At 40.9% G+C, this 14349-nt stretch overlaps 3 protein-coding genes across 4 annotated transcripts in view; 1 reads left to right on the forward strand and 2 right to left on the reverse strand.

The window, feature by feature from the left end:
* The window catches only part of LOC129377515 (uncharacterized), a 288482-nt gene that overhangs the window by 98905 nt on the left and 175228 nt on the right, over positions 1 to 14349 (reverse strand). The gene's annotated exons all lie outside the window — the stretch shown is intronic.
* The window catches only part of LOC129377514 (ras-related protein Rab-26), a 65644-nt gene that overhangs the window by 48297 nt on the left and 2998 nt on the right, over positions 1 to 14349 (forward strand). Inside the window, exons 7-9 of the mRNA XM_055057513.1 lie at positions 10443 to 10508; positions 12317 to 12373; positions 12963 to 13039. Coding sequence (XP_054913488.1) covers positions 10443 to 10508; positions 12317 to 12373; positions 12963 to 13039 — 200 coding nt within the window. The remainder of the gene's footprint in view (positions 1 to 10442; positions 10509 to 12316; positions 12374 to 12962; positions 13040 to 14349) is intronic.
* Positions 1635 to 5021, reverse strand: LOC129377512 (uncharacterized). 2 transcript variants are annotated; one of them, XM_055057511.1, is made up of 3 exons: positions 4857 to 5021; positions 3176 to 4206; positions 1635 to 2121 (listed from the first exon to the last, which is right to left on the reverse strand). In XM_055057511.1, the coding sequence occupies exons 2-3, from the start codon at positions 4164 to 4166 to the stop codon at positions 2084 to 2086; spliced, it is 1029 nt and encodes a 342-aa protein (XP_054913486.1). In that variant the 5' UTR covers positions 4167 to 4206; positions 4857 to 5021; the 3' UTR covers positions 1635 to 2083. The 2 variants fall into 2 exon arrangements, with proteins under 2 accessions (XP_054913486.1, XP_054913485.1); XM_055057510.1 differs by having other exon boundaries at positions 1636 to 2124.

Here is a 14349-nt window from a genome sequence, read left to right on the forward strand (position 1 = left end):
AAATACATTCAAGATTTTAGTTGTAACAAAACAAAATTGAGAATCCTTAACTGGGAGTTTATACTTTAACCTGATACTGATCAATTTTGTTCAGATGTGTAATTGTTTGTATATATATTCTGATTTCATTTTAATTTAAAGTAAATGAAAATAAACATGGAAGGAATCAGGAAACGGCTGAAATGCCTCTGTTGAATATCAGGGTGAAACAATCCATGGGGGCTTGTTGAGATGACGTAAGATTTTCTACTGGCCCCTTTTCTGTTTTTACATTAGCATGATGGGCTGTCTCTCGGTGATTGCGGACAATACTTTCTAACATCTGTTCTCATATGTAATCATGGCAAAAATACCTTTTGTAAAATTTAGCATGCAATCACGGCTGACCGAGCTTTTAAAACGATCCCGCAGACACCTGGGACAGGATTGAGCTGCCTGGCAGGTTAAGCAGCAGGAACGAAACGAAAAAGGAAGGAGGAGGAATGTGAAACTATTTCTTCACGTGATTGTCATGGCGATTAAGGTGTCTGGGAAGTAAATTAGACCTCGACGTGCCAACAATGAGAAGCGACAGCGCGGTATGATTTCGAGTGAATAGCAGAAGCTCCTCACTTGGCTGTCAGACTGCAGACAGAGAGCAACATGTCGGTTGGAGTCTGCAGGAAGTGATGCAGAGCATGAAGCATCTGTTCGGCGCCTGCAGGCCATAAAATGTATTCAAACCTATAAACCTGTCCCTGATTACAAAGTACATTTTCAGGGTCATATAGATAAAATTAACTATAAAAGCTGGAAACAGTATATTATTCTTCTCTTCAACTCAAAAATGTATTTGATTTAATCATTTGTTTTTCTTCCAAAGTGTTGGAATGGATTTATAGTAAAGCATTTTTTTTCCTACATCCAAACTATTCTATAATTTTACTTTATGCACAGAATTGCACATTAATTTTGAAGTAGGGCCCAGTTTTACGTTTTTCGTTATCGGTAAGACATAATGATCAAAAGGCGTCCGGTCCTGGGACGGTTCACCGCTGTTCCGTGTTTTTTAATGTTCCAAGCACATTTCCACACCAATGAAAGCTAAAATATTTTGGTGACGAGGCTGAAAAGCGAAGGAAATCTTCCAGGCTTCACCTTAAAGCTGCACTATGTAGCACCATATTTAGGTAGAGACTGCTTTTCCCTCTCAGATGTTTCAGTCAGAGGAGAGGTTTTGAACATTACCGCCTCTGGAAGCTTGTTTAAAGTTTCATTGTCACTTTATGAGGAAGCCGCGGGGCAACAGGCAGCTTCATTAACAAGTTTCTCCTCCATAAAACGGTTCTTGACAATCTTATCACCCACTCTGGGTTAGTGGGTCCTGGATGTACTGGAATTAAAATGTAGATGAGGATTAATGTGTTAATAACATTTCTGCGGTTATCTACACCTTCCAGAGCTGGAAACCTATTATATTATGAAGAAAAATGTGATCCCGCGAGGAAGTGAGGTGTCAAAGTTATTGTTAACTCGGGTTGTGCACATCAGGATTTAGTTTGAAATTGTATTCATAAAAAGCTCATTTTTGCTGGACAAATTCAATATTCTCATAATGATAAACGGAATCTGCTGTGTTTTTCACACACATAATCTGACATGTCGACTAACGGTAGTTAAATCCTGACGCCTCATTATCTTTATTTCAGACTTTTTGTTCAACTCACATGAGGTAATTGCATAGAAACAGGCACATTTTACTAAGTTTAATTCAAAGGTAATTGCATACCTGGGCCTGTACAAACATTTTCAGTCACACCAGTAATTTTCACAAACAAAACATCAAATGCAATTGCAAGGAGGCACATATGATTTAGGGAGGGGAGTGTAAAATATTGAAGTAATGAGACACTTTAGTTTTCAACAATTTCAGCAATATTAGTCCTTGGAGCATAAAACCATGAAAAAAAGGAAAACTTGAGCGAAGTCGTCTTCGGGGACAGTTTGTTCTCTGGGCTTCACGTCCCGCGGTCGTAATTTGTGAAGCTGAGGAGGAGACTCTTCAGTCATCTCCTCGCATTTCACGGCCGGGGAAGCGTGCGGTTCACCTGTTCCTGTTGCAGACGTTATAAAGATGCAGCTCTGCTGAAAGAAAGTTAATGCGGTTAGCATCGATTTCAAGCGCTGGGCCCGTCTCTTTCTTCTCCTCACGTCCTAAAGAAAATCATTGAAAGTTAATTAGGATCAAAAACACTCTGGACTGTCCACTTTGTAGTGGGGGCAAGCTGCAAAACCTGCCTGATGCATAATTTATTTATTTATTTTTAAAATAACTTGACTTTATAGGATAATGTGACGTTTGTGGGCGAATAAACTGACATTAAACTTCCAACATTGTTCCAGCATCTTCAAATTTTCAACTCACACTAAAAAATGGATTTATAGCAGCTTTCTCAGTGTGTATTTCACAATAAATATTCAGAAGTATAACTCAGATGTATTACTGATTATGCGTTCTCAAAGCAAAACACTTCATCCCTCATAAATGTTACCGATTGACCTGAAATTATAGAAGATTTCAGAATTAAGTGCTTTAAAAAGTGAAATATTAGACGTGTTTAAAAAAGATCAATTGCAGTCAGTTTGTGGGAAAAAACGAAGAAATTCTCAAATAGGTTGAAAAGGTTCTGCATATTGTGCTTTTCTAGGTCTCCCTACTGAAAGATACTGATATCACCGGTAGCATCGACAAACATATTTTTTATACTTGAATCAAATGAAATTCTAATCACGGGGTTTCTGCAGAGCTAAATGACTGCTGGTTTGATACAAGCGTTGGAGCAGAAGGGAATCTGAAAGTTACATGATGGCTGTCAAGGACTGGATTCAGGCACCTTGTCTTATACAAACACAGATGTTTCTTCAACTGAGACCAACCTAATGCTATTTTATGAAATCGCATTAATAAAACATAATTTTTATCTTGCTGAATGAGCTAAAACTGGGGCTCCATCTGACTGCTGGCCTTCCAACACACTCAGGATTTTGTCACGTTTCTTTATATCTATTATATCATCGAAGTCATTGCAGTACACCTCTTGCTGGATTGCTCGATTAATAAATGATGCACTGAGCTTTAGGTGACAAATTTAATCCTTTACCAGATTGCAAAAGTTGATTTCTTTGAGCAACTCACCCATTTTTGTGGCACACATGTTGTTATGGCCCTTATTCTGCCAGTGTTCAGACGTTGGCTTCATCGCAGTGATCTTGTTGATGTTGGCTGTAACTGGCCTGTGCCATGAACAAGCAATCAGCTGTGCTATTTTCCTGGCCATGGCTGTCTTCTCTGGAACAGGGGGCGGTATTTTCCGGGGTGAAACAGACACCTTTCCCTGGCTTTGACCCGGCTCATCAAAGACGTCGTCCGATTCATCGGAAAGGCTAACTCGCCGGAGATGCACGGCATGGAGCTGCTCAAGAGTCACCGCAGGCTGAGTCTTCCTGAGAGATTTCAGGAAGGCAGAGGACTCGGAGTGGTGGCGGCGGGAAGGTTTGGGTCTCAGTGCAGGTTTGGTTTGAGACAAAGGTTCTGGGTTTGGAGAGCTGGGGATAGGGAGAGTAGGGAGAGGGATTTGCAGAGACAGCCTCTTGGTGCGGTTCTGAGAGGAGTTGAACCTGGATTTGGGTTGTATTTTCCATCCTAAAGGATCTGGGCCGATGATGACAGATGTGGGAACAGAAGTTGGGGAAGAACAGGAGGAGGTGGAGGAAGAAGAGGAAGATGTCGATGAAAAGATCCCAATGGGGGGGCATGAGTATCGCTTGAAAGACGAATGCGAGGATGTCTCTAGTCGCAGAAGGGAAGCAGTGCGCTGAGGAGGGTCAGGTTCCTTTTTGTTCTTCCTCAGCATGATGACAGGCGGTGTCTGGCATTTACAAAAGTCAACTGACCAGCGTCTCTGATGAGAGCGCAAGGTCACGTTGGATGCCAAGACTGTGAGGTTCGGTCGCTCTCTGGGAACGTGGTTGTATGTTGTTGGACATCTGGGCCCTGGTCTCTCACTGCTCTGTGCTCTGATGCTGACGGTATTTACATGACACACTTTTTCTCTCATTTTAGCAGAGCTGTGAACAGCAGAGGCTACATCTCCATCACCATTAATAGCAGTGGGGCATTTCTTCATCTTGCTTGGGTAAGTGGGACCTGGGTGTGTAAAGAACTCTCTAAGGAGAAACATATAGAGAAGAAGGAAGGGGTGTGTTCAGGATGTTTTACATCTAAAAAGAGGAACAGCACACACCCATCTGGACTTTTTAAGATAAAGTTTCAAAACCACTGACTTTTCACAACAGGGACTCTTCCAGGAGCAGCAACACGTCTTAAATATTGTACATCAGACAAACGACGTCAGGAATGTCATTTTCTAATGAGCAATGACATTCTGTAGATAAATGCTTTTCTTTCAAGGTTCATGATGACAAATCCTTCTTATTCAAAGTTTAAATTTGAGAACATTTTAGAACCCTTTTAAGAAAAGGTTCAGTGTGGCTTTTGAAGTCCGCAGTGAAAAAGATTTACTATACACTCTGAAATGGTTTTAAAGAAATCCATTTGATTCATTACGTTAACTTTGTTGATGCTGAGCTTTCCTTAAAGTTTGCTCTTTGTTACATTTGACATATGATACTATGCAAAACTAGTGCAGCAAAATTGCTCAGCAGAAACATGTTCAACAAATGTTATGAAAAACACAATGGCATTTTTGCCAACACATTTCAGTGAGCACTTAGTCCTTTCATAGCCATCAAATATTAAATATAAATATATCACTTGATTATGAAATGTAAAATATCAGATGTGAGGAGCTGCTTACCTGCAGCGCTGTCCTGACCTCGGTATCGACTGAGCTCTTCAGAACTTTTGTCAGTAAAGTTCCCTGTCCGTCTTGGTCTCATAGCGGTCCACCCAAATCTTACCACAACTTCCTGAAAGTAACACCCTGAGAGCCACAGATGTCTCAGTTCTCACTCTGTCATGCAATGGCAGCTCACAAACACGGTTGGCAAACAGCTGTTGCTGTCGTACCGTGAAGCAAGTGTGTGAAGACTTTTAAGAAAGACATTTCCCAGGGTTGTTGTGACAGAAACAGGTGTGATCAGGGTCTCACCATAACCTCTATCCATCAGTTCTTTTCTAAATTGAAAAGCCATTACAGAGAACTGGACGTCCTCTCAGTCTGCGGGGTTTATTGGCATCGGTTTTGCTGCTTTGCATTTCAAATGTCTTTTCCATATGGTGTTCACATTTTAGTGCTCCTTAAGATTAAACGGCCTAAATGTTTACAGACATTTGCTTTCACGCCTTTCATCCCTACGTTCTGCTCCACAAACTCTGCTCCAGCTGCAGGCAGAAATGTTTACAACACCGGCAGGGCGTCTCCAAGGGAGGTGACATTGCCAGTCAGTTGCAATATTTACACAATTTTCGGTCTAGATTTTTAATATTTTTTTTGCAAGAAGTCAAAAGATTGTTTTGCTGTAACTTTACGAATGACCTATCACACCACTCGTCTCTTGGTACAGTCTTTGGTCATCTTTTCCCATTTACCATAAAACTCGCTTGTCTAGGAAAGAGACTGTGTTAATCACTCAAAGCCTGGGTCACTCCATTGTCCCACCATGATGACACAAAAAGTTTCTAACTGAATGAACATTGAGCGAGATCCCATTTTAGTCATTTGAACCAGAAAGGATGGAGGATTTGTAGCAATATGTAAATTTCTGACTTCTAGAAACCCCTGAAATCTCTGTCAAGAATTGGCCATCAATAACTTCAGAACTTTTCTTCAACACCCGAACGCTTTTGTAGGTCACTCATAGTCAGGCCTTGCAACAAGGTGGCCCAGTGCTGCGGCTCTTTGCCTGTGTCTGGCCATTCCTCTCTCTCTCTCTCTTTTTCTGGTCTGTCTGTGCACAAAAGTCAACGTTTCGAACTGGAAGCTGCTCAGACGTCCCAAACCTGACAGCGAGTCACAAAGCATCACATGTAAATCCGGCTGACCACGTGTCCTCGGCGCATCCCGCCTCATACCGTATGCGTTCTGACTCCGCGTGTCGACAGCTAGACCTTTTGAAGTCGGATCACTTTCAGCTCCCAAACTGGGGTTCCTTCCCTCTCCGCTTCTCACCTAATCCACCCCCAGGCTGCCGGGATCTTTAAAGACTGCGTGAGTAATTGGCAGGTTTGTGTGTTGTTGGGGGGGCGTGGGGTCGGGCTCCGCACCATTGATCTCAGTGTAATGAAACGATGTACAGCTCTGGGGATACTGTAAACCTGCACACGGGGGTGGAGGGATTACTGCTGATCTGAGAGCTCTGCTTTTGATGATTCACACACTGAAAACTGGAGGAAGACAAGTGTGAGTGTGTTTGTGTGTGTACACTATACAGAATCTGTGTTTAAGAGAAACTTCTGACCTTTTTTCCTGTTTCTTTCAATAGCAATGAAATATGTTTGCATCTGCTCCCTGCTAGCAAGAGTCAATATGTGCCTATTGATGCTTGAAATGGTAACGGCAGGCCTCTGTTCAGCTCACCGTCTCCGCTTGAGTTGAGTGCTGCCTTCATTTTAGTGGACTGCACATCATCCAGGAGAGTACTCTGCCTTCAGTCTACATAAAGATGGAGGAGATGGAGAGAACAAGAGCAACTTAGCACTCAAACCCGGTGGAGACATTGCGTTTGAAGCTTTTTGTTCAAGGTGTTAGAACTCAGAAACCGGCGGAGCTGAAATGGAAATCACAGATTTGAAAGTCTGCTCTCCTGTCGTTTGGTTACTCGAATAAAAGACGTCCAGATTTTCGTGTGTTGAAAGTGAAAGGCTGTCATGATCGAGAACCTTCTGCGGGAATAATACGATCGTTTCTTTGATCTGTGCGGTAGATGTAAGCTGGGTGATTACATCCAAACATTTGCTAGAGAACGCTCCGTTTTCATGTTTCAGTCGCGTCTGTTTGCAACAAATGTCTCAATTTACGATCCCAGTTATCAATCAGAGTACTTCCTGGTTTTCTTAATAGAAACCACCATAGCTTGATTAGACTCCAACTTGACTTTTACACAAACCCACACTTCAACACTCAACTTCCCTGCCTGGTTCTGCTCGCATAGGATTAACGGGATAATAACAGAAAATCAAACTATTCATCATCATCGTCATCATCATTATCCATGAACAGAAAATTACACACGTTAATGAAGTCCTTAGCAGGGCACTCTTGGATCCAGTTGGACTCATTATTTAGTATCTTGTCCTTCAGATAGTTTTAACTAGAAAAAGCCCATCTTTCCAGGAACACAAAATAACAAATTAAGCCCCTTTTTCCTCTCTTTAAGCAGCTTCTACAAGTGTGGAGAGGTAATCATTGTGTTTTCATCCTCATTGATAGTTTAAAGTTGTCCTGCTGGAAGAAGAACATTTTGTTGATTTCTTGGGTCATGATCAATATCTGGTTTGAACTTTGCCAATGACTCCGTTACAAACATTTCCGCTGGAAAAGAAAACTGTTCAGCTATTTTCATGGTGGTTGGTTTTGTTTAAGGTTTTAGATTTTTATTTTTACGCAGCAAAAAAACCCTCAAAATCGTACCACTTTCTTGTGCAATTAACTTCCAGATGACTTTTCAGCAGCCTATCTATTATCTATCACATCAGATCCATTGAGGATTTTGAGGTTTGATTGTTTTATCCTGGCACTAAATAGTGTCTTGGTAACGGAAAGGTTTTGCATATTTCTCTTAAGATTCCACCACAGCGATGTCTGTTCTTCAGACGTCACTAAAGTTAAAAAAAGGCATTTTAGTTTCTCCTCAGTGCTCTGTGATAAAAGCCCAGTACAACTATGTAAAGGCAATGACACTATGAGATTATTAGGCCTTATTTTTGTCAGAGTAATTGGCAACCTGAGGTAGAGGTTTTATTTTTATCTTTTTCTCTCTTTCTGTTTTTAACTTTGTTGCGCCTCTCGTCACCGTGCCAACAAACTGTCAAATTGGTCCCTAATCGGCTTCAGGTAAACATGGCGTTGTTGGCTGGATGTGAACCCAAACCTGAACATTATGAACACACACTGCTGCTCGTCCCTGCCGCCTCCTCCTCATCAGTGGAAAGTATCGCCAGGGCTGACATATTAAAACACACATTGTTCAACCAAGGCTGCCGCTGAAAAAAGACAAAAAAAAAACTTCTTCCAGGAAATCTTTTTTTGGTTCTTAACCTTAGTGTCTTTTTTTTTTTTTTTTTTTGCATCTGGCTCCAACTGGTTGTGCAAGCAGAAAGCAGCTGGAAAGTTAGTTACACAAAGAACAAATAGCAGATAGTGTGAAGTTTTCAGTGTTTCAAGCATTTAATATCACAAATAGAATTATCGGACACCCAGAATTTGCAATCAAGATAGCAGAAATCCACTGAGAAGCTTTGTTCAGGACTAATTACTGACACAAAGGTCCAAACAAAGCAGGAAGAGGAAAAAGGTCTTTAATCTCCTTTTAGCTTAAACACCTGTTTAGATTTATGAAAACATGCAAAATCTTGCACTGAAACACACCAAAGAAAATTTTACCTTGTTACACTTCAAAACGCGTTGTGCGTAACTGAGGTGAGATAACTCCGTCTTTAATTGGTAGATATTCTGCCAACTTTAGCGTTCTGGCTTTTATTTTCTAGAAACAATTGAATGTTGCCCTGCAGTCACGATGGAAACTACCTGCACTCTAAAAGTCTAAAATAGCTTTGTTCTTTCTTCCACTCTTCGAGACAACTTTAAGTTGTAACTTTGGAGATGTTCTCTTAAGGTTGCACCACAGAGTGATAGTGCAGATTGGTCAGTCTGATTAATTGATTGTTTTCTGTGAGCTGGATCATAACTTTCAGAATTTGCAGCTGGTTCTGTGGCCTAAGGGTCAGATACATATATTGAAATAGTCAATTCAAGAGATGTCCAAGTCCGTTCCTCAAAATCTACCATCCTGCCACTTTTACATGCATCCCTGGTATATTTCATCATCTACAATAAAGTCCAGCCTTTTTTTTTTTTGACTGTTGTACATCCTGGCCATCAATAATATATCAAGTTCAGCAAATAAAGGCTGAAAGAAAGATTCAAAGTTTTCAGAATTCCAGAGGCCATTGGCTCAAACTCAATTTTTCATGTTGTCAAAACTACAAACATAGAAAGTATTATTTTGAAAGCCCCTTAAGGCAAAGTGATGGGTGGTATTTCCTAACTGACCAGAACCCTGATGCAAGTCCCCCGAGCAGAAACAAATCTCCCACCGCAGGAGGAGAGACCAACCTCTGAATGTCTGTCTTTAGTTAGTAGCTGGAAGCGTTGCAGAGGCAGAGTGGGCTTGATGCTGACTGCATTTCCTTTTTTTGTTGTTTTGGATTCTCAGATAGTTTTATGTCTCATGGTTTGGTACAAAACAAGTTTGATAACTTCCCCAAGGTTGTTTCACATTGAAAATGAACGTGGGCAATACTTGGATTGGAGTTGAGAGTGTTTTCACACCCGATAGCCCAGTAGATCCGATTCTGTTGGGTTCCATAATCGCTGCTTTTTCAGCTGGTGTGGTTCGGTTTGGGAGTGGTCTCCAGTCCGCTTGCAATTTGAACTGCATCAGAGTTCACTTCAACCAGACAGACGTCGGTTTGGCCTACAAACCGAGTTCACTTTGTTGGCCGGCATCAGAGTTCGGTTCCTTGTTCGTGCGCCTCCAAACAAACACATTGTTCCATTGAGGCTGAAACTTCTTGGACATCCTAGTTGCCATAGCTACTCGTCTCTTTGCATTGCCATCCTTTTCTGTCTCGTCTCATATACCGAAACATACAAAGCACACTTCACCCGTCCCTGAACTGGTGCAGTGGAGTATTTCCAAGTGCATTCACTCATTTTTCCATGTGGATTTAATTATGTCATGCAAGCCGAAGAACTGGACCAATACTGATTAGATCTGGAGATACTACAACAATTTGTCTTTGTCTTTAGTCCTGTTAGAGTTAAATCTGTCATTACTTGCTGTGGGTTAGAAGTACGCGGTCATGTTATGCTTCGTATCGCATTTCAAAGGGTTGCACGTAAAGGTCGAGCCCACAAATAAATGAGAAGCTTTCCAGAGAGAGCTGTGAGTGAGTGGAAACCAAAGACTCTAACTAGAGCAAAGGAACTCTGTAATTGGGAGGAGATGGACGGACTGAGATACAGTCTGTGATTGTTGATCAGAGAACAACAATAATTCTATTTGTCTTTCCCTTCATGAAGCAATCCATCTTCTCCCGCACAAGCCTTCATCCCCGACTCTCCTCTTCATCACCGCTATCTCCGTCTGCCGTCCCCCGTTCGTCCTTTGGCTCTCTTTCTCTCTTCTTTCCCTAATCTTTGCTCCGTTTTCACCCATAGGCGTGGCTGACGGAAATTCACGAGTACGCCCAGCAGGACGTGGTGGTCATGCTGCTGGGCAACAAGGTGAGGCCTTGTTGGCAACACTGGGAGATGGATGGGCAGATGGACTCGGAGGGTGGCCGGGAAGGCTCACGGAGGAGAGAATGGGAGCGCCAAGGCGGACCCGTGAATGCAAACGGGTGACCAAACGGTGCAATAGGAGCAGCAGCACAGAGACAGAGGATTTCATGATAAAACTCTTTTACATTCCAGGTTGTCTTACAGAACTGAGGACTGGTGAACAACAACAAAAAAGACTGTTCAATCAAATTCCTAAATTGGTTTACTGCTCACATATCACAATAAATAGGAAAATCATGAAGTTTTTCTAGTTTGGTTGAAAAAAATACTTTATAATAGGGCTTCAACGTTTCAGCACAATATTTTCTGGTACTATTGTGACAACAATAAAAATCACAAGACAAAACCATCCGTTTGTAAAGGGTTATAAAAAAGTGTGATTTGTATCACTAAGTTTATTATAGTAACTGCATTTAGTCATATTTTTTTTTATATTTTTGTATATAAACTATTGATAGAGTAGAAAACTTTCTCTCGGACTAAAAATCCAACTTGGAAAAAACAAAACAAAAAAGAAAAGAACAACCAACCAAAATGATCTGCTTATCTGTAATCATCTAAAAATAAAATTACAAATCATATAATGACTGAACAACAAGGGAAAAATAAATACGGGCATTTTATTATTTTTTTAATTCATATTAATTAGAATTTATTGTGGCGATAAATCAAATTCTTGTCATGAGGAGAAGCGTGTCAAGATAAATGATGAACAGTACGATAAATGTCCACCTCTACTTTACTCTATATTCACTCAGGAATTGGTACTTAAAGCAAAGTGAGCAGCTACAGCTGGAAAATGAAAGCTTGTCAACAGGACAAAGCTTGAAAATGTCTGCACTCATTTTGAATTTGATAAAACTCGGTGGAGCTTCACCAGCAGAGGGCGCCATAAACCGTCTCCTGCTGTGGAAACGTCACACTGGACCTACAGAAAGTCGGTTCTGTGCCTCTCCGCTCCAAAGAGCTGGAACATTGATTTGAAAAAGAAATGGAAATTTGAACTTTACTCAGAAATGGACAAACAGCAACAGAGCAACCTGAGCCTAGAGACACTGTCCTGGAGACATCTGAGTAGCAGCTACAAATAACAACAAATACAATAAAACAATAAAATTACATTTCTTGACGATAACTTGACCAATAAATTATAGTGATGAACAATAATATCGTTTTATAATATTTTCAACTAAAACAGTAACCTTAATTTTGTACAGGACATGCCACACTGGAGCTGGAAGACATTTTAAGAACTAAAATAAAACAACCAAAAACCGTAAATAAAATGGTTATGAAGTCTCTACACAAAATTCCCCTTCAAAAATATTAGCCATCAGAATAGAAATTATTGAACTCATTTTAAGCAGATCATTGCTTTAACAGTTACTGCATTCACATCCTTCTCAAGTGTTTTTTCCTTCCACTGAACTTTTCACAAGCTGTCCAGACAGCTCTGGACAGCTCATTTTTTGTAGCTTAGCAATTGAAAGAGAATTTTAAATGTTAGTATTCTGTAATCCAAAATACTCCAACGTGAAATACATCTTTGGAGTTTTACTGCTTGAGACAAATTCTTGAAATAAAATCTCATAGTTGGTGATATTCAGACGTATCCATCTGCACCAGTTGCACGTATGAAATGTGGTTTGGTATTTTCTAAAATGCAATATAAAGTTGAGCGTATGATTGCACGTTATTCTCATGTCAGTGCTGAGACTATCAGAGCAACCACGTGTTGTCGTGTTTTCCAGGCCGACTCCACACATGACAGGGTGGTGAAGCGAGAGGAAGGAGAGAAACTGGCCAAGGTGAGCCTTCTCCAATTCACACAAGAGCTTTCTGGCGTGCTCCGTCTTCTGGCACAAACGCGCTCCATCCTTAGTCTGTGTCACTTCATGATTATTCTGCTAAATAACACATTTGGTAGCCCTGCATAATGTTGTTATCATAAACGGCGGCGCCTTACTAAATGAATTACCCCGGCCGCTTCACTCAGAGAACCTCTGAGGATAAATTTGAATTCCTGGGGAGGAACTCTGGCCGAGCCTCTGCAGACGTCAGGACGTCGTTCTCAGCTGGAATATTAAGACTGTTTTGGCTTCCACAAAATCATATTTCTGTACCTGGGAGGACTTTTCATCGACTCTGCTTGGAAAAACAAACAAACAAACAAAAAAGAAAGCATAAAATGGCTTGAGGCCAGAAATATTGACGTTTTCAAAAGGAGGCTGAGTTATTGCCACCAATTTCCAATTCCATCATGCCTCCGCAGGTATTTTAAACCCCCGCCATCAAACAAAGCGTGGATTAATGAAAGACTTGATCATTTCCAGGGTTATTTTCTCCCCTCGCCAGATTTCCGTCAGCATGCTAAAAGCAGTCGTGTTTCCTGTGCAGGAGTTTGGAGTGCCCTTCATGGAGACGAGCGCTAAATCAGGCCTGAACGTGGAGCTGGCCTTCACCGCTGCGGCCAAGTGAGTCACACAAAGACAGAATCCCAGCATGAGCTGCACCAAGTCGTAGAAACATTTTGATATCTCTATATTTATTCAGTAGCGTTGATCAAACTCCATGTTTAACGCTGGGACTTAACGTCATAATTTTGATGAATTGGTTACATATATTTTATTTATTTGAGCGAGATAAAATTTAAAAAAATGCATGTTACACATATTTAAAGCTCATTTAAAGCAGGTGGAAAAAAGCAGGTGCAAACAAAAAATATGTACCTTACTGTTTGCATATTTACAACATATAGAAACTCGTTATATTTAATAATACTATATTCAGACACACGCAAGAACACAATTATCTCAAAGGATTGGAAAGACTGCAAACTTATTTACAATTTAAAGGTGTTAAAATGTTTTAAGTAACTAATCAGTCCTGAAACCTTTGTGTCTGAGTGTTTCTGGTACGTCCATAAATCCCGACGCACTAGCAAGATCTGCGATGGACGACAAAGCTCCTTCTGTTGGTCTACTGAGGGTTAATTTTGCTTCAAAAAACAATCTGATTGGACGCCGGAGCCGTCCAAACGGTACATTTGGGCAATTTATAGGCGTCGTATTAATATGACAAGCAGTAATGATGTAAAAACAAAATTGTGCACCTTTTTTACGATATAAACAAAGAGCAAAACAAAATTTGAGTTGAGAAACCAACTTAATTTTTCCGATTAACTGAACAACACAAATCAAACTGGCTGGAAAAATAAGTCAAAAGCACAAAGGGTACTGTTTCAACTGTGTGTGTGTGTGTGTGTGTGTGTGTGTGTGTGTGTGTGTGTGTGTGTGTGTGTTGTGTGTGTGTGTGTGTGTGTGGTGTGTGTGTGTTGTGTGTGTGTGTTTTTCTCTTAATGTATAATGTCAGGCAGTTTGTGTGGGAGCCGTTTCCCTTTTATAGCCTCGTTATGGTAACAGGCTTGCATGCTGAGTCGTTGCCAATAATAGGCTCGCTGTCTGGCCCACAATCCTTCTGCAAATACAGAATATCCAATCTGATCCGTTCATCTCCTCGTCCTCCAGCTCATGTTTGCCGCTTCGTGGCTTTGCGCCGCTCGTCTGTCACGGTTAAATCTCCACTTTGTCACTTTTTGTTGTTCGCGCCGATCGCGTCAGTGTCGAGAAAGCTACCAAAACAGAGCCGGGGAATGTACCCTGAATATTAGTGACAATAAATAACCCATTTTTTATTCACATTTTTAGCTAACACACTGCTCTAATATCGAAGCAGTAATCAAAACATTCATTTCTGTGTCGACAACTGCATCCTGCACTCCTTT

Source organism: Poeciliopsis prolifica, unplaced genomic scaffold (assembly GCF_027474105.1).
Source record: "Poeciliopsis prolifica strain line A6 unplaced genomic scaffold, Auburn_PproV2 SCAFFOLD048, whole genome shotgun sequence".
Classification (NCBI taxonomy): Eukaryota; Metazoa; Chordata; class Actinopteri; order Cyprinodontiformes; family Poeciliidae; genus Poeciliopsis; species Poeciliopsis prolifica.

Coding starts and splice junctions, on each gene's coding strand:
- LOC129377512 (XM_055057510.1), bottom strand. CDS start 4,166: ATGAAGAAATGCCCCACTGCTATTAATGGTGATGGAGATGTAGCCTCT. Junction 2,125..3,175: donor CATGTGTGCCACAAAAATGG/GTGAGTTGCTCA, acceptor ACTTTCTTTCAG/CAGAGCTGCATCTTTATAAC.